At 45.1% G+C, this 19,137-nt stretch overlaps 2 protein-coding genes and 1 long non-coding RNA gene across 3 annotated transcripts in view; 1 reads left to right on the top strand and 2 right to left on the bottom strand.

Moving 5' to 3' along the window:
• Positions 1-11,301, bottom strand: part of bud23 (BUD23 rRNA methyltransferase and ribosome maturation factor) — a 14,762-nt gene extending 3,461 nt beyond the window's left edge. The window contains exons 1-7 of the mRNA XM_079885678.1: positions 11,146-11,301; positions 9,866-9,903; positions 9,631-9,726; positions 5,906-5,988; positions 5,605-5,701; positions 4,793-4,889; positions 4,598-4,648 (exon numbers count right to left, since the gene is read on the bottom strand). Of these exons, the coding sequence (XP_079741804.1) occupies positions 4,598-4,648; positions 4,793-4,889; positions 5,605-5,701; positions 5,906-5,988; positions 9,631-9,726; positions 9,866-9,903; positions 11,146-11,187 (504 nt within the window). The 5' untranslated portion in view covers positions 11,188-11,301. The remainder of the gene's footprint in view (positions 1-4,597; positions 4,649-4,792; positions 4,890-5,604; positions 5,702-5,905; positions 5,989-9,630; positions 9,727-9,865; positions 9,904-11,145) is intronic.
• On the bottom strand, positions 10,015-11,120 carry LOC307166922. Its single transcript, XR_013822707.1, has 2 exons — positions 10,755-11,120; positions 10,015-10,573 (listed from the first exon to the last, which is right to left on the bottom strand). It is a non-coding gene; the product is annotated as an uncharacterized lncRNA (long non-coding RNA).
• Positions 11,302-11,677: 376 nt separating the features above from the next.
• The window catches only part of dnajc30b (DnaJ (Hsp40) homolog, subfamily C, member 30b), a 354,582-nt gene continuing 347,122 nt past the window's right edge, over positions 11,678-19,137 (top strand). The window contains exon 1 of the mRNA XM_079885686.1: positions 11,678-13,947. Within this exon, the coding sequence (XP_079741812.1) occupies positions 12,617-13,279 (663 nt within the window). The 5' untranslated portion in view covers positions 11,678-12,616 and the 3' untranslated portion in view covers positions 13,280-13,947. The remainder of the gene's footprint in view (positions 13,948-19,137) is intronic.

The following is a 19,137-nucleotide window of genomic DNA, read 5'->3' as shown; positions in this document are numbered from 1 at the left end:
CATGCCTCTTGTGGAGTGCGCTCTGACACCTAACGGGCATTGCAGGCCCTTAGAGGCGTAACCCAGCGCTATAGCATCAACTATCCATCTGGATAGGCTCTGTTTCGACACGGCTAGTCCCTTAGAATGTCCGTTGAACGAAACGAAGAGCTGCTCTGTCTGTCTGAAGACAGTCGAGCGAGACACATAAGCCCTTAATGCCCTGACCGGGCAAAGGAAGCTGGCGTCCTTCTCCTCATTAGAGACCAGCAGGGCCGACAGGGAAATCACCTGAGCCCTGAACGGTGTGTTGAGGGATTTAGGAACGTACCCGTGCCTCGGTTTGAGTATGAGTTTCATTTGGCCCAAACTCCATACATGTCGCTTGTAAGTCCCCTATACGCTTCACTGAAGCGAGAGCCAGAAGAAACACTGTCTTGAAAGACAAGTGTTTGATATCTATTGATTAGATCGGCTCGAATGGGGCACCTTTCATGGCCTCCAAGACCGTAGAAAGGTCCCACATGGGAACTGAGGGAGGTCTGGGAGGATTTAACCTCTTAGCTCCTCTAAGGAAGCGAATGACCAGATCGTTCCTTCCAAGTGACTGGCCAAGTGTCGGTTTAGTAAACGTTGCTATGGCCGCCACGTAAACCTTGAGCGTGGATGGGGTTCTGCCCTCATCCAGTAGCTCTTGCAGGAAGGAGAGAACCTCCGTGACCCCACAATTTGGGGGTGAAAAGCCACGGGCTGTGCACCAGCTAGAGAACACAGACCATTTTGAGGAATAGAGCCGTCTCGTAGAGGGGGCCCTAGCCTGCACTCCCTCCGGGAGGTTAGCGGTTACCCGTTGATGGCCCATGCATGTAGGGACCAAAGCTCCGGGCGAGGATGCCAGATCGAGCCCTCGGCCTGAGAGAGGAGGTCCCTCCTCACTGGTATCAGCCATGGGGCAGCGCTTGTCAGCTGCATCAGAACTGGGAACCAAGCCTGGTTCTTCCAGAACGGAGCCACTAGTAGCACTGAGCATCAGTTTTCCCTGATTCACTCTAAGGCGAATGAGGCATGAGCGTGACTGGGGGAAAAGCATAGAGCGAGCAGCGGGGCCAGACGTGGGCCAGCGCATCCCTGCTCTTGGAGAAAAACTCTGGGCAGTGAGCGTTTTCTTGAGATGCAAACAGGTCTACTTCCGCTCTGCCGAACGTCTCCCACAGCAGCTGGACTGTCTGTGGGTGTAGGGACCATTCTCCTGCTGGAACATTGTTCCTGGACAGTCTGTCTGGTCCCACATTCAGGTGGCCAGGCACGTGCGCTGCTCTCAACGAGCGCAGATTGTGCTGAGCCCAGACCAGGAGGCGTTCCGTCAGCCTGTAAATGTTTCGGGACCTGATACCTCCCTGGCGATTTATATAGGCCACCACTGACATGTTGTCTGAACGGACCAAGACGTGGTGTCCTGTTATCTGGGGACAAAAGCGCCTCAGCGCGTTGTCGACTGCCATCATTTCCAAGCAGTTTATGTGTAGAAGCTTTTCCCGTTCTGACCACTGGCTGAAGAACGGTCTGCCCTCGAGTAGCGCTCCCCATCCCGAGGCGGAGGTGTCCATAGACACCACCTTCACACTCGAGGAAGTCCCCAGGCTTACACCTGACTGGTACCAGTCGATCGCTCTCCAAGGTTTCAGAGCTGAGACGCATTTCTGATCGACCTTGAGGCGAAAAAGACCGGAGGTCCACGCTCGGCGCAGTACTCGCGCTTTTAGCCAGAACTGCAGTGGGAGCATGCGAAGCAGACCCAACTGAAGAACTGCTGATGCTGCGGCCATGAGACCCAGCATCCTTTAAAACTTTCTGAGCGGGACTATAGCGCCGCAGCGGAAGTTTTCCGTCATGCGCTGAATATCCAGTCTGCGCTGTGGCGATAGCTGAGCTATCATAGACAGCGAGTCCAGTTCTGTGCCCAGAAAAGATATTCTCTGACTGGGAGACAGTGAACTTTTCGCCCAGTTGACTTTGAGACCTAGATCCTCGAGATGTTCGAGTAATATGGTCCTGTGTTCTATGAGCTCTGAGTGTGACTGAGCTCGAACCAGCCAATCGTCCAAGTAGTTCCAAAACTCGCATTCCCCGAGGTTTCAGGGGAGCGAGGGCCGCGCCCATGCACATCGTGAATGTACGGGGTGCCAGGGACAGGCCAAACGGTGGGACTGTGTATTGATATGCCTGGCCCTCGAAGGCGAATCTCAAAAATCGCCTGTGACGTGACGCTATTTGTATTTGGAAATACGCGTCCTTCAAATCAATTGACATAAACCAGTCCCCTTGGAGAATTTGCGAGAGGATTTTCCTGGTCGTGAGCATTCTGAACTGGCGTTTCAAAAGCGCTTTGTTCAGCCGTCTTAGATCTAGAATGGGTCTGAGACCCCCGTCTTTTTTTCGGTACCAGAAAATATCTGCTGTATAGACCCCCTCTGAGCTTGAGATAAAGGCTCTATGGCCCCTTTGCTCAACAGTTTCGCAATTTCGGCTCGAAGTAGATGTGCTACTTCCTTTTCTACCGTGGTTTCAATTCGCGTCGAGCGAACTGTAGCAAATAGCCTCTTTCTACAATGTTCAGCACCCATTCTGATACCCCGGGAAGCTTTGCCCACGCATTTGCATGAATAGCTAGGGGTTGAATGAGATTTGGGCTCTGGCCGTGACATAGTGGCGGCCGGAGAGCTTCGGTATGCTGTAACATAGACGCCGCGCTTGCAGCGTTCGAGGCGGGGGGCGCGCTGATCACAGCGGGCAGCCTGCCCGCGCTCGACTCTCTTATGGCGGCTTGCTGAGAGAGAGCGAGCGGGGGGGAACCCATGGGGCTCGTCATGTCTGTGAGTGAATGTGGGCGCGGGACAGGGGGCACATTTACTACACTGAAAACACCGTCGGCTTGAGCTGACTGTATGTGTGTTGGTTTCGTTTTTACAGAAACCGTGAGACATGCAGTGTGTAGTGTTTGTGGGCACTGGGTCGTGGGCACATTCACTACATTTAATGCATAATCGACATGAGTCGATTTCATGTGTGCGAGCCCTGAAATGTGGCGGGCTGTGCTTGTGTGTAGGAATGAGCACTGGGCGTGGGCATTTTACTACACTCATAACACCATCGGCCGTGGCCGGAATACCAGAAATACACTCTTTATGAGATTTATCTGGGCCAAAGTAAAAACGGCGTTTGTGTGCAGGCAAACGGGCTGTGGTACCGGCTTGTTTTCTGCAGAATACACTGGAACAGTCGCATTTTCTGGAACTGAACGAGCGAGAAGTTTTGGTGGAAGTCTGGCCGCAGCGGGACTTGAACACTGTCGTTTTCCTAGGAGGGGTGGGGTAGCTTTCTTGTAACGTAAAGAAAAACTAGCCCCTTTGAAGGAAAACATCCATCCAGAGAGCGTCATCATGTCCTGTGACGGCGGTCGTTTGCAGGCGTGCGTGTATTACAACAGGCTCGTTCACTGCAATATTGACATTTCCAGTCGCCTGAACTTAGGAGGGAACTGAGAAATGTGTGAGAAATGGAGGTTGGTCCGGCCTCGGCGGGACTAAAACACTCTTTTCTCCTTTCGCCAGTGAGTGACGCGCGCGAGCTGAGCACAGGGGCGGGGGAAGCTCTCCTGTGACGTAAAGAGAGATAGCCGTCCGCTTCTGACATCCCCTGCGAGTCTTCAGAGTCGCCACGGCATCAGCTCGCAGTGAGGGCAGCTGCCGTCGGCGAGCGCGAGAGCTGCATGTTTCTCACCCAGGCAGGAAACACGGATGACATAGCGGTCCCCGTCGCTGAGTGGGGCTCGGCACGAGCCACAGGAAAGGGGCATCTTGAAAAAGACGCCCGGCTCTTTTAGTGCAATGAGAGTGTGTGTCGCGGCGGCGAACACACACACACACAAAACACAGTAGAGGAGAAAAGGATATAACGCCGGATAGCGCAGCAGGAACGGCGACTGAAGGCGGTGCGGCCAGCTACTTCAGATGCAGTGGCTTGTCCCGCTGAAAAGGCTTTTTCTGACGGTGCGGCTTCTTTCTCTCAGGATCCAGCGATGCGTGAGCTTCGCTGAAGAGATGAAAAATCAGTGGAATATCTCACTTCAATATCTCGCGGAAAAGAGATTTCCCCATAGCGTAAGATATTACGCAGTACGAGAGAACCTCTCGTAAGAGAACTGCAGTGAACCAAAGACAGTCTCAAAAACACGCTTTGAAATCGCTGGTGTTTCTGACGTCACAAACTACCTTGTAACCAATCAGATCAACGTGTGATCGTCAACCAGTGGATCTCTGAGCTGAGTGAGTGGAGGCGGGGCTCATTTGCATATTCATAGAACCACGCATACTAAATGAGGCAAGGGTGTCGAGTTACATTCAAGATATTTTAAGGCATGAAGACATTTTTTAAATATGTAATTTTGGTGATGAAAGATGAGTTTTAAGGGATAAAGTGATTGACTACAGGCGGACTTTAATAGTTTGATCAGTTCAGAGAGAGGAAGAGCAGATCTGCAGTTACTGACAGTGAAGCCAGCAGGTTTAGAGCAATGACAGAAAGCAGGAGTAATATCATGAGCGCTGAGATGCCGAACCTGCTCTGAGTTCTCAGGGTAAATCTGGAAGACGGCGCGCGCTCCTCTCGCCTGCAACAACAACACCATCATCATCATCATCATCATCATCATCATCATCATCCTCATCATCATCATCATCATCATCATCATCAACATCATCAACATCATCTTCATCAGTGAGTTCCTGCTGTGTGTCAGTGATGTCAGACTCACCAGTGTGGAGTAGAGCGAGCTGAAGAAGCGGTACAGTCTCTTCGGAGGACTGTGTGTTTTCTTATCTGCGTTACACAGCCACTGCAGCGCTGAAATACTGACGCAACAACACACACACACTCATCATGTGACTCCACACAAGCTGCTCACACACACCTCTCCACGAGCTCATACCTCACACACACACACAGCTCTCCACGAGCTCATACCTCACACACACACACAGCTCTCCACGAGCTCATACCTCACACACACACACCTCTCCACAAGCTCATACCTCACACACACACACAGCTCTCCACGAGCTCATACCTCACACACACACACCTCTCCACAAGCTCATACCTCACACACACACACACAGCTCTCCACGAGCTCATACCTCACACACACCTCTCTACGAGCTCATACCTCATACACACACACAGCTCTCCACGAGCTCATACCTCACACACACACACCTCTCCACAAGCTCATACCTCACACACACACACACAGCTCTCCACGAGCTCATACCTCACACACAGCTCTCCACGAGCTCATACCTCACACACAGCTCTCCACGAGCTCATACCTCACACACACACCTCTCCACAAGCTCATACCTCACACACACACCTCTCCACGAGCTCATACCTCACACACACACAGCTCTCCACGAGCTCATACCTCACACACACACACACACACACACACACACACACACACAGCTCTCCACGAGCTCATACCTCACACACACACACACAGCTCTCCACGAGCTCATACCTCACACACACACACACACACACACACAGCTCTCCACGAGCTCATACCTCACACAGCCGTCGAATGTGCCCGATCTGAAGGGCATCCCCTGACCCATGTCTGCCAGCACCAGGTCCCCCTCCACCTCCCGCCGCAGCGCCACGTCTGCACACACACACACACACACACACTGATGCAATCGCTTTGAGAATTACAGATGTAAGATATCAATATGAATCTGATGCAATAATGAGAAGGTGTGTGTGTGATTGTGAGTGAGTGAGTGAGTGAGTGAGAGAGAGAGAGTGTGTGTGTGTGTGTGTGTGTGTGTGTGTGTGTGTGTGTGTGTGTGTGTGTGTGTGTATTCACCCAGCATGGCTGTGCTGATGTCCACACCGACCCAGTAGTGTCCGACCTCAGATAAATGATCTCCACTGAGTCCAGATCCACAGCTGTCGGGTCAAGCAGGAGAAACCAGATCAACATGCGGTTACCAGTGTAATACCAGTGTAAGACCAGTGTAAGACCAGTGTAATACCAGTGTAACACCAGTGTAATACCAGTGTAACACCAGTGTAAGACCAGTGTAGTACCAGTGTAACACCAGTGTAAGACCAGTGTAGTACCAGTGTAAGACCAGTGTAGTACCAGTGTAACACCAGTGTAACACCAGTGTAGTACCAGTGTAACACCAGTGTAAGACCAGTGTAGTACCAGTGTAACACCAGTGTAAGACCAGTGTAGTACCAGTGTAACATCAGTGTAAGACCAGTGTAGTACCAGTGTAAGACCAGTGTAAGACCAGTATAATACCAGTGTAACACCAGTGTAATACCAGTGTAACACCAGTGTAAGACCAGTGTAGTGCCAGTGTAACACCAGTGTAAGACCAGTGTAGTACCAGTGTAAGACCAGTGTAAGACCAGTGTAATACCAGTGTAACACCAGTGTAATACCAGTGTAACACCAGTGTAAGACCAGTGTAGTACCAGTGTAACACCAGTGTAAGACCAGTGTAGTACCAGTGTAACACCAGTGTAAGACCAGTGTAGTACCAGTGTAAGACCAGTGTAGTACCAGTGTAACACCAGTGTAACACCAGTGTAGTACCAATGTAACACCAATGTAACACCAGTGTAGTACCAGTGTAACACCAGTATAAGACCAGTGTAACACCAGTGTAACACCAGTGTAGTACCAGTGTAACACCAGTGTAACACCAGTGTAACACCAGTGTAATACCAGTGTAACACCAGTGTAACACCAGTGTAATACCAGTGTAACACCAGTGTAACACCAGTGTAATACCAGTGTAACACCAGTGTAATACCAGTGTAACACCAGTGTAACACAAACACCAGTGTAACACCAGTGTAAGACCAGTGTAGTACCAGTGTAAGACCAGTGTAGTACCAGTGTAACACCAGTGTAACACCAGTGTAGTACCAGTGTAACACCAGTGTAGTACCAGTGTAACACCAGTGTAACACCAGTATAAGACCAGTGTAACACCAGTGTAGTACCAGTGTAACACCAGTGTAACACCAGTGTAGTACCAGTGTAACACCAGTGTAACACCAGTGTAACACCAGTGTAACACCAGTGTAACACCAGTGTAATACCAGTGTAACACCAGTGTAATACCAGTGTAACACCAGTGTAATACCAGTGTAACACCAGTGTAATAACAGTGTAACACCAGTGTAATAACAGTGTAACACCAGTGTAACACCAGTGTAAGACCAGTGTAACACCAGTGTAATAACAGTGTAACACTAGGGCTGGGCGGAATGTAGAGTTTGAATGATATATGGATAGATTATTTATGAACAGTATGGAATGAGACAGTTCCTCTCATTATTCGGTAGTGTGATCCGAGCGCATCTGAGCACTAGCGGAGGACACAGAAGGAGCTGCCTCATCCAGTCTGTCCTAAACACCAGACTTTATTAAAGCTTTATTCAGGGCTTCTGTCACTACTGTTCACGTCTAAAGCGGCCCTGACAGATGACTGAGAGTGAGTGTGTGTGTGTGTGTGTTAGGGATGTCCCGATACCACTTTTTCACTTCCGATACCGATACCGATGCCGCAGCTTTGGCTATTTGCCGATACCGATATCAATCCGATATTTTTATTTTATTCTTGAACTAATACTAATAATAATAAAATATAATGGAAGCACTTTGCTCAATTAGCCACATAAAAACATCTCACTCAAATGGAGAACAAATACTTCTCCAGTATATAGTCCACAACAACAGTTGATAATGAAAGACTGCCAGCCTTTATTCAAAAGACCTTGAGATATGTATAACCTGAATGAATTTAAAATTAATTTGCTATATTTCAGATCAATATATTTGTTTCCTTAAAATTTTAATTAACATTAACTTTATTCTCATCTGAATTATAAATAATTTATTTCTGTATAAAATAATACTACTTTTAAAAACACATTTGATTTTCTTTTTTATTCAATGTAGAATGTGTTACTTAAAAATAAACAGATTAGTGCTCTGTTTTAGGACAAGAAATGAAAACCAATGCAATGATGAATGTCCAAAAGATGAGATCATTTTTGCTTTTAAACAGCGTGTGTGTGTGTGTGTGTGTGTGTGTGTGTGTGTGTGTGTGTGTGTGTGAGAGAGATTTTGGTTGGGTGACAGTTACAGTTTGACAAGAGTTTACAGTTTGACAAAAGCACAATGTTGTGTTTTACACAAATATAAGTAGGCTAAACACTTTTTGCAGTTTTAATGATGTCCTGTATGAAAATGACGGAGTATGTTTTTATGTTTCCACTGTTCGATCGCGCCCGTGCCTCTCTCTCTCTGACACACACACACACACACACACACACCAGCATTGCAATCTTGACATCGCAGCCTGTTCATTTTGCTGCGTTCACAACAAACGCGAATAGAGCGTCAAATTTGCGTCTATCGCGTCTAGTTCGACGCTTGAACAGTTTGAATCCATTCGCGCGTCCAAAGCGAATAGGACGCGCCGCGCGCGTATAATGATAAAGTGAGCGTTTGAAGCGATATAGACGTGCGTTCAGAGCTAAGGCGGGCTACAGATTAGGTGTCCCTAAGAACCCGCATATGCGCGTATCTAACAGTAACGTTAGTTCCGTATTACATTCATTAATGTGCACGCGAGATTTATTTATTTTTATACCGTGTATTCTCTGTGTAAATCCATGCACCGAACGTACGTTCAGTACGAATACGTACCGTTCCACCCCTAATGGGTATCGGATCATAGGTATCGGATAATTTTTTTTCTCCCCTCCGATATCCGATCTAGCGTTTTGGGCCAGTATCGGCACGATACCGATGCCGTGGATCGGATCGGGACATCCCTAGTGTGTGTGTGTGTGTGTGTGTGTGTGTGTGTGTGTGTGTGTCTGAGAGTGAGCTGTTCCCTTCAGAGAGCGGACACTTCTACACTGCGTCAGCTACGCTGCGGGAACTCCTCCCCGTCTCCACTTCTCTGAAACTAACCAGGATAACGCCAGTTAAAACTAGCGGAGGACACAGCGGAGGACTCGTGGTGCTGATGGCCACGAAGCGCTTTCTTTTTCTTTCGTTTTTCTTTATTTAAATTTAGTTTTTCTTTATTTAAATTTCGCTTTTCTTTATTTAAATCTACCCTTTACTGTGTTAGTAATTTGTTAGTCAGAAAAATATTAGACTACCTTAAAAGTATTGCTTAAGTTAACAGACCTGTGTGTGTGCGCTTTATATCACTAGTGCAGTGTCCGTTCTCGGAGCATATAAGCCGCCGCTTCCCGCTCGCGCTGTGCTGTAGTTTACTAAAAGGTTTATTCATTCTGAATGTGTCTCGTCTCGCATGTCCATCTATATTGCACCAAATGCGACACTGCACTTGTGAAGTCGATTAGATGAACGGTTCTCGAAATAATCAAAATGCAAACGGGCATACAGACACATAGAGAATACTGCTTTTATTAAAGAGAAGAATATGTTCAGCCCCCTCTCTCCGAAGCTTCGAATATTCCATGTTCATTACTACCGAAGCTTCGAAGCTCAAAAAATGGTATTCGGACCAGCCCTAGTGTTTGCATTACCCCACATCCAGCAGATAACAGGTCTGATCCTCCGGCAGACTGAGCAGCTCCACCGCTCGCTCCGACATCTGAGTCTGGATCTCCATTATCCGGGAGCTGCCGAGGGACACACACACACACACACACACAGAAAGAAATTAATTAGTTAAATATGGACACAAAAATAAAATGTATCATGCAGAAATGCTGCTTATAACTGTGCGGACAGTAGATATGAATCCGCATCTCTACTCACTTCTGGGAGTATTTCTTGGCCTCCTCTTCATTATAATACTGTAAACGTGAAAATAACAACAACAAGCGTTTGTATAAATGATACACACCAGCACATACAGTACAGCCACACACACACACACACACACACACACACACACACAAACACACACACTATGAGTAACGTTTGATTAATGTTATTTTCTTTCAGCATGCCTACATTTATGATTGGATGTTATGTTAATCTATTAATTTGTTGTTTTGTAAAATCTGGCTCCTTCACACACACACACACACACACACACACACACAGGCTCGATGATCCCTTGTAAGGGTTTAAGGGTTGACCCGGGGTCACTCGAGGTCAGTGTCTGACAGACGCTCTCTCTGGGGTTTGCTAATAATGGTTTCGGCCTGTCGTGGTCAGCTGACTGTGCACTGGTTCACGGCATGACTCCATCATTAAGGGCCGATATTTGCACCTTAAACTGATCTTCAGGGCCCGGCTGTTCCACAGGGATCTGATACAGTTCTGGGATTGGGTTCAACCCTGAAAACGGGCTGATCAAAAGAAAACTAAAATAGGATTAGATCACGTAACCTGGATTAGATCTGGATCCAATCTCTGTTCTGTGCTGTTCAAAACGCTTCAGTAAGATCCGGATACTTCTGATCCAAATAATCCTAAAGTTATCCCGATCCCAGCAGAAGGGGGGATTCAGGTACAAAACTGAATAAGACTACTAACAAATATTACACTGTTTTCATGATGTGGTTTAGATGATGTGTCGAGCACTGCTGATCATCTGGAAAAGTGTGTATCTTTTAGACAAATTCCTATATTTAATAGAATAATACGACGCTGTCTATATCAACAAAATCCATCATTGAAAGGTTTATCCTGAATGAACTTATAAAAATGCAAAAGTTTAAAAAAGAAAACGTCTTCATTTATTCTACAGAACTGCTCAAATGTTTTACTGTCTTCAAATATCCACTGAATGCCAAGATCATTAGCCTAATTAAAAACCCAAACTGAATCCTGTTTCTTTACTGATTCAATAACTGATCATTGTTATGATGAATTATTTGGATCTTTTAGCAATTAAACTCATGGAGAAGAACAGAGCATAGAAATGACTGAAATATGTACAGCAACTATGGCGGAAATACAGAATAATAACTCATAACGAGTGTGTCAGGGTCGCAGATATTAAAAGACAAGTTTTGCGTAGTGTTTGTTGTGTACATGTCCAATAATAAAAGCACATCTCAGCACTAGAGTAAGTTGAGTTCCCTCACCACCTCTGGAGGAGCCATGTGCTCAGGTCTACGGCAAGACATGATGATACCGACTGAAAATAAACCTGTAAACCAGCGACTTCAGATCACAACACTACTGTAACGACACATGTGGAGAGCAGCAGAGGCTGGCGCGCGGTGATGACGTCATCTCCAGGCGACAGAAATATATATAATACATCAAATATCACGATGTACTCTATACTATACTAATATAATATTTTACTTTTAAGAATTGGTATCTGATATACAAACGAAGATCTTACGCGCCAGCCTCTAAGTGAAAGAATAAAAATAATCAACTAGTAATCGCAGTCGACTGTGATTTGTCCGATCTGAAGCGCGCTGAGAAAAGTAACGGTCGCGACGTGACCGCGCATCGAAACTATGACAACGATTAACTATATTACAGTCGAGCGCTAAAAGTGGAGAATTGTTATTTAGACCAAACTTAACTGAAAAATTAGAGACAACAATCGAGTACTGCCCATTTATTTATTTATTTATTTATTTTACTTTTTTTTTTCTCGCAAAACATACAAAATATACAACTGTATAAAATATACAAAATGCATTAATAATATGTACAATGTCATTAGAAAATATACACAAGTGTACATACACATGAGAAAAGAAGAGTTAAAGAGCTGAAAACTAAACACAAAACAAAAAATAGGCTAATGAAAGAAGAGGGTACCCTATTAATATTACGAGGGCAACATATTAATCTATACATCATCAGTTACATTATACAAATTAAAGTCCTTACAAATTGAAGACTTTCTACTTGCTTTCTTATTGACTGAAGATGTAATTGTATTAAGATACATTTTAAAAACACACAAAAATTGGTTTGTTGTTGGTAAACTTACATTTATGGATATGAAATTTGCAAAGATAAATCAAATTTATACCAACGCAAGCATTATTTTTATAAGGCCAGAATCAAAGTATCCAAAAATAATGTTTATAAAAGTTATGGATATATCTTTGTTGGATATGATCTATAATAAATGTAAATATTTTCCCAAAGTTGTCCAGTTTAGAATCATGACTAAAATAAATGACTGACAGTTTCTTTGTTTTGTAGAGCACATTATAATGATATCTAAAGTATAATAATGAAAGGAAATGTTTGATTTCCAACTTTAAAACAAAAAACATTTTATAAAAGAGTTCACATGATGAATGACAAATTTTAACAAACAGAAGATACAAAACAGACAAACTTTCAGAAAATAAACAATTTATAGCTCAATAGTCAACAAGAAAAATGATATAAAGAAGTGTAATTAACCTATTGAACACAGGTGTTCTTGACCAGCAGGAGGCGGCGATGCGCCTGCAATCTCTGCATTCAAGAAGAAGAAGAGCTCTTTAGCCAATAGCACGCCGTGTTCAGTGTATCCCGTCTCTGATTGGTTGATATTCTCATTGTTTTCCCGGAAGTAGGTCTGGCGCTACTGTGGTGATGGCGGAGGTCAGCGGCTGTGTGAGGAGTGGCGCTCACAAACTCTGCGCTATTAAAACACTACGGTCGCATTACTATCATTATCATCATCACCACCCTGCGCCACCGGGGACGCGCGCGTACGGCACAGCCGCTGACTCGGACTCCCCCGCGCCGCTCCACCGCAGCCGCACCGCGTACTACGACATCCTGAAGGTGTCCCCGAACGCCACGCAAGCGCAGATCAAGAGCGCCTATTACGAGCAGTCGTTCCTGCATCACCCGGACCGGAACCTCGGGCGCAGCGAGGAGGCGGCGCGGAGCTTCGCGCTGGTCGCGGAGGCCTACAGTGTGCTCGGCAGCAGCGTCCTCCGGAGGCGTTACGACCGCGGCACACTCGAGCAGAGCGCCGTGCAGAGCGCCGGGAGACCGCGCTCCTCAGACGCGTCCGCACCGCGGCCTCGACGCGCCGCCAACGCGCACTTCGACTTCGACGCGTTCTATCAGGCGCATTACGGCGAGCAGCTGCGGAGAGAGAAGCTGATGAGACACCGGGAAGAGCTCCGCCGGAAGCTGCAGGAGGAGAACTTCCGGAAGTGGAAACAGGGGAAAGTGACGGAAGTGACGGTGACGTTCCTGCTGATCTGTGGAGCTGCTGTTCTCCTGAGCCTGAGGTCCTCCTGAGAGAGTGTGTGTGTGTGTGTGTGTGTGTGTGTGTGTGTGTGTGTATCACTGACTGACTGATTCACAGAAGGATCTGAACTCTTTCATCAGTGAAGGGTTTCTGTGTCTGCTCTGTCGGAATGAGAATGGATTTAATATTCATGTTGCTTTTGGAGGAACAGTTGAACATTGTTATTCACATGTCCTGTGAATGTGTTATTTGGTAGCATAATTGAGCTAAAAACAAGAATAATAATCCACAAGCCTGTGTATGCTCATAATAATGTCCAGTATGATGGACTGGAAGCACTTGACCAGTTAAAGTCACATGACATCAAAATGGACCATTCTTGTGTGTGTGTGTTTGTTTGGCAGTGTTGGGGGTTAAATACTGCTTCACTCCGGACAGATGTCAAACTAACATCTGTTAACTGCAGCAAATCTGCTGGTTTGCCATGTTCAACATATGAACACACACACATGTGTGTATTCATCCGCTTCAGTCACGTGACGTCTGCTCATCCCTCATGTTTATGACCAGAGTAATGGCAGTGAATACAACAACTAATGAACAGGAAAGAATGTCGATCATAGCCTTAAGTCCCATAAGACACATCACCGGCCGTATCTGACACTGACAGACACTTCTGGAAGAATGGCCTCGATATCCGGAGAGCAACAGCTTTAAAGTCCCCCGTGTTGAGAGTCAAGCTTTTAATGTCGGCAATATGTCTATGTCAAATACAGACATTAACCTTCCCATTATTAAGGCGATATTTGACTCTTTAAAATGACTTGCTGGGGCATGTTTTAACCTTATTAAAATCTGTTATGTCAAATTCATAGATGTATATTTATAAATTGAGTTAAACAATAAGCGTGATCAGGAAGATTTAGAAGTTACCAATGACATGTCAACAAAATTGATCTTTGCACTGCAGAATGCATTTAAACTCATGATAACAATGTTATGAGATTAATGTTTTAAACGGAAGGTTTTGAATGTAAGATATACATTATTAACCCGCCAGTAGGGGGCGGCAAGTCACTGTCTTCGTCACTGAATCATTCATATAATAATCATTAAAAAGCTGTCACTTATCACGATCACACAAACTTCCCTTATATGCAAGTTCAAGTTGTCTGCACTGCACAGTGAATCTCTTATTTACCTCGAGTGTCTGCTGTTTGTTATAATGAGAGGATCCGAGAGCTCGCGTAACTCGGCATGAACAAACTCCAGCGTTTGAGCTGATCTGAACTTACACGCCTCTGATTGGCCATTGCGTCTCAAGATGCCAACAGATCTGTCTGTGATTGGCTGGATTGCTCAACGCTGCAAAAACACTCATCTGGAGACAGTGCAAACACAACTACACACTGGCGCATTTGCAAAATCTGTTTGGCCAATGCTGTTATTAGTTTTTTAACTTGAGGGCGCACCTCACAGAACCGGGCCTGATCGGACAGCATTGCTGAGTATTTCCTCCTTAAAACTGCAGTGAACCAAAGACAGTCTCAAAAACACGCTTTGAAATCGCTGGTGTTTCTGACGTCACAAACTACCTTGTAACCAATCAGATCAACGTGTGATCGTCAACCAGTGGATCTCTGAGCTGAGTGAGTGAGTGGAGGCGGGGCTCATTTGCATATTCATAGAACCGCGCATACTAAATGAGGCAAGGGTGTCGAGTTACATTCAAGATATTTAGGAGAATCTGTTGACAGAAATGCAATATTATATACATAACTATGTTTTCAGTGGCGTATAAACCCCTCACATAATGAACTGTTATGTTTATATTAGCTTAGAATAAGCCGTTTCTTTCTACACACACCGCTGGTCCGCTTACATCCACATGTTTCTACGGTGGCCCTGAACGGACAAACGCGTTTCGTCACTGTTGTTCTTCGTGCAGAGAAGCTTCAGCTAAAGTCAGCGAATAAAAACACTGACAGTAACAATAATATTCGCAATAACATCGCTTTACTGAATAATTAAGTAAACCTAATTTCTTAATGTATCTTTGTAAAGAAACCTCATTGATTAACTGTCTCAGACGACGACATCACTTCCTGTCGGCCACCGTAACTTCTGTTGGGTGCAGTTCACAACCTCACCACTAGATGCCGCTAAACTAACACAGTGCAGCTTTAAGGCATGAAGACATTTTTTTTCAAAGAAAAAAACTTTAAATATGTAATTTTGGTGATCAAAGATGAGTTTTAAGGGATAAAACTATTGACTACAGGGGGACTTTAAAAACCTTTACATATAAAAAGTGGCCATTTACAACTTACGCTTGATTATACAGTCATTTTGCCTCCTCTACATTATTCCTCATATTCTTTTCAGTTGACATGAGCATTATTATATTATGTGTATCATATATCAGTATTGACAGATGTGTGGCTTGAGAAGGAAACACAGGCATGAACACTTCACGATCGTTGAAGTGTGTGTTTAAAAGAGTCTGATGATTAATGCTTCAGTCCTAGTGTTTGATCTAGTGTTCTTGAACAGTATATGAAGTTCACTGAACACAGAATATCTCTCTTCATTCCCCAGACTGTCTCATCAGTCGCTTTATTCACAGAAATATAAAGTTTAATGTGAAGGTCATCACTTCATACAAAAGCTCAGAATGATCAAAACTCATTCCACTACTAGCATAAAAACTCAATATAAAATCAAATCTCAGCAGTTGACAAGAAATAGTGACTAAATAAAACCAGGGAAAATGTATGCGAACTACAATACAGCAATCATTTTCAGTTATTAAAATGATGATGATGATGATTGGTGTATGTACCAGCCTGTAAATGTTGAATAAGACATCGAGCTCAACATACTCTCTGCCCAAATGTGCGATTCAAGGACTCATAAATGTGAAATATGATTATATCAGCAGGGGAAAGTGCACTGTACGGCTTGTGAACGCTGCCTTCTGATGGACGGGGCTTTCCTGAGGCCGGAGTGAAGAAGAGCTGAAGCTGATGGACACACACTCTCTGTCCTCAGAGAAATCACTAACAAACCCGTCAAACATAAGTGGGTTTCCACTGGGGTATATGAAGATCTGCCTCCACAAAACTACGTCCATTCTACTTCATGTACATAAAACACAGTCCAGCTCTGAAGAACGGCTAGGCCACCAATGAAGAGTCACGTGACCGCCTCAGGAACTGATATAGCTATCGGCAAATAAAATAATCCCAGGCCTATTTTAGTCAATTGAAAATTTTACAAACACTATTGATGCTTGAGCGACCCCTAAATATTCACCAAAAAGAAAAAATGTGCAAAAAAAACAAAACAAAATGAAGTTGTGGACGAAAAGTACAATAAACTTGGTCTTTTGACCCGCCCTAGAAACCCCCTTTGACATGTACAGACTGAGCACATGGTAGCTTGTGTTCCACAGGAACTGTGTGAAGAGCCCCAGTTAACCAGGCTGGAGGAAGTGGCTATTGTTGGGCTGATGCTGTTGAAACCAAAAAACATTTATATTTAAATTGTGTGCTACTGCATTGAGGTCGGCCGATATATTGTTTTTCCTGGTTGATCTGCACAGATAGTCGTTGATAGAAACTGTGTGAGATTGGAGAGAGAGCTGCGAGTCCCTGGACCAGGCCTGACATACACTGATCTACAGCACCAGAACAACCAGAGACATCATCACACACTCACTGAGACACTGGACTATACAGATCCAGAGCCGGATATTACACATCCACCCAACCATCCATCAGTCCAATGATCCATCATCTATCCATCCATCCATCCATCAGTCCAATGATCCATCATCTATCCATCCATCCATCCATTCACCCGCCAATCTATCAATCCATCCAATGATCCATCATCTATCCATCCATTCACCTACCCATATATCCATCCACCCATATATCCATCCACCCATATATCCATCCATCTATCCAATGATCCATCATCTATCCATCCATCCATCCATCCATTCACCCACCCATATATCAATCCATCCAATGATCCATCATCTATCCATCCATCCATCCATCCATTCACCCGCCAATCTATCAATCCATCCAATGATCCATCATCTATCCATCCATTCACCCACCCATATATCCATCCAACCATATATCCATCCACCCATATATCCATCCATCTATCCAATGATCCATCATCTATCCATCCATTCACCCACCCATATATCCATCCACCCATATATCCATCCACCCATATATCCATCCATCTATCCAATGATCCATCATCTATCCATCCATCCATCCATCCATTCACCCACCCATATATCAATCCATCCAATGATCCATCATCTATCCATCCATCCATCCATCCATTCACCCGCCAATCTATCAATCCATCCAATGATCCATCATCTATCCATCCATTCACCCACCCATATATCCATCCACCCATATATCCATCCATCTATCCAATGATCCATCATCTATCCATCCATCCATCCATCCACCCACCCATATATCAATCCATCCAATGATCCATCATCCATCCATCCATATATCCATCCATCCATTCATCCATCCATCCATCCATCCATATATCCATCCATCCATTCACCCATCCATATATCCATCCATCCATTCACCCACCCATATATCCATCCATCCATCCATCGAATGATCCATATATCCATCCATTCACCCACCCATATATCCATCCATCCAATGATCCATCATCCATTCACCCACCCATCCATATATCCATCCATCCATATTTCCATCCATATATCCATCCATCCATTCACCCACCCATATATCCATCCATCTATCCAATGATCCATCATCTATCCATCCATTCACCCACCCATAAATCCATCCATCCATTCACCCACCCATAAATCCATCCATCCATTCACCCACCCATATATCCATCCATCCAATGATCCATCATCCATTCACCCACCCATCCATATATCCATCCATCCATATTTCCATCCATAAATCCATCCATCCATTCACCAAACCATATATCCATCCATCCATCCAATGATCCATCATCTATCCATCCATCCATTCACCCACCCACCCATATATCCATCCATCCATCCATTCACCCACCCATATATCCATCCATCCAATGATCCATTATCTATCCATCCATTCACCCACCCACCCATATATCCATCCATCCATCCATTCATTCACCCACCAATCCATCATCCATTCACCCTTCCATCTATGCATCATCCATCTATTCACCCACCCATCCATCATCTATCCATCCATCCATCCATCAATCATCCATTCACCCATCCATCCATCATCTATCCATTCACCCATCATCCATCCATCATCCATTCATCCACGCACCGACCCACCCACCCATCCATCCATCATCTATCCATTCACCCATCCATCATCCATTCATCCAGGCACCGACCCACCCATCCATCATCTATCCATTCACCAATCCATCATCCATTCACCCATCATCCATTCATCCACGCATCCAACCCACCCACCCATCCATCCATCATTCATTCACCCATCCATCCACGCACCGACCCAACTATCCATCCATCATCTATCCATTCACCAATCCATCATCTATCCATTCACCAATCCACGCACCGACCCACCCATCATCCATTCATCCACGCACCGACCCACCCACCCATCCATCCATCATCCATCCAAGCACCGACCCACCTATCCATCCATCATCTTTCCATTCACCCATCACCCATCCATCATCCATGCATCAACCCACCCATCCATCCATCATCTATCCATTCACCAATTCATCATCCATTCATCCATGCACCAACCCACCCATCCATCCATCATCTATCCATTCACCAATTCATCATCCATTCACCCATCATCCATCCATCCACGCACCGACCCACCCACCC

Source organism: Squalius cephalus, assembly GCF_949319135.1.
Source record: "Squalius cephalus genome assembly, chromosome: 11".
NCBI classification, from domain to species: Eukaryota; Metazoa; Chordata; class Actinopteri; order Cypriniformes; family Leuciscidae; genus Squalius; species Squalius cephalus.
The sequence above is the reverse complement of the archived record's forward strand: the minus strand, read 5'-3'. Positions and strand labels throughout refer to the sequence as shown.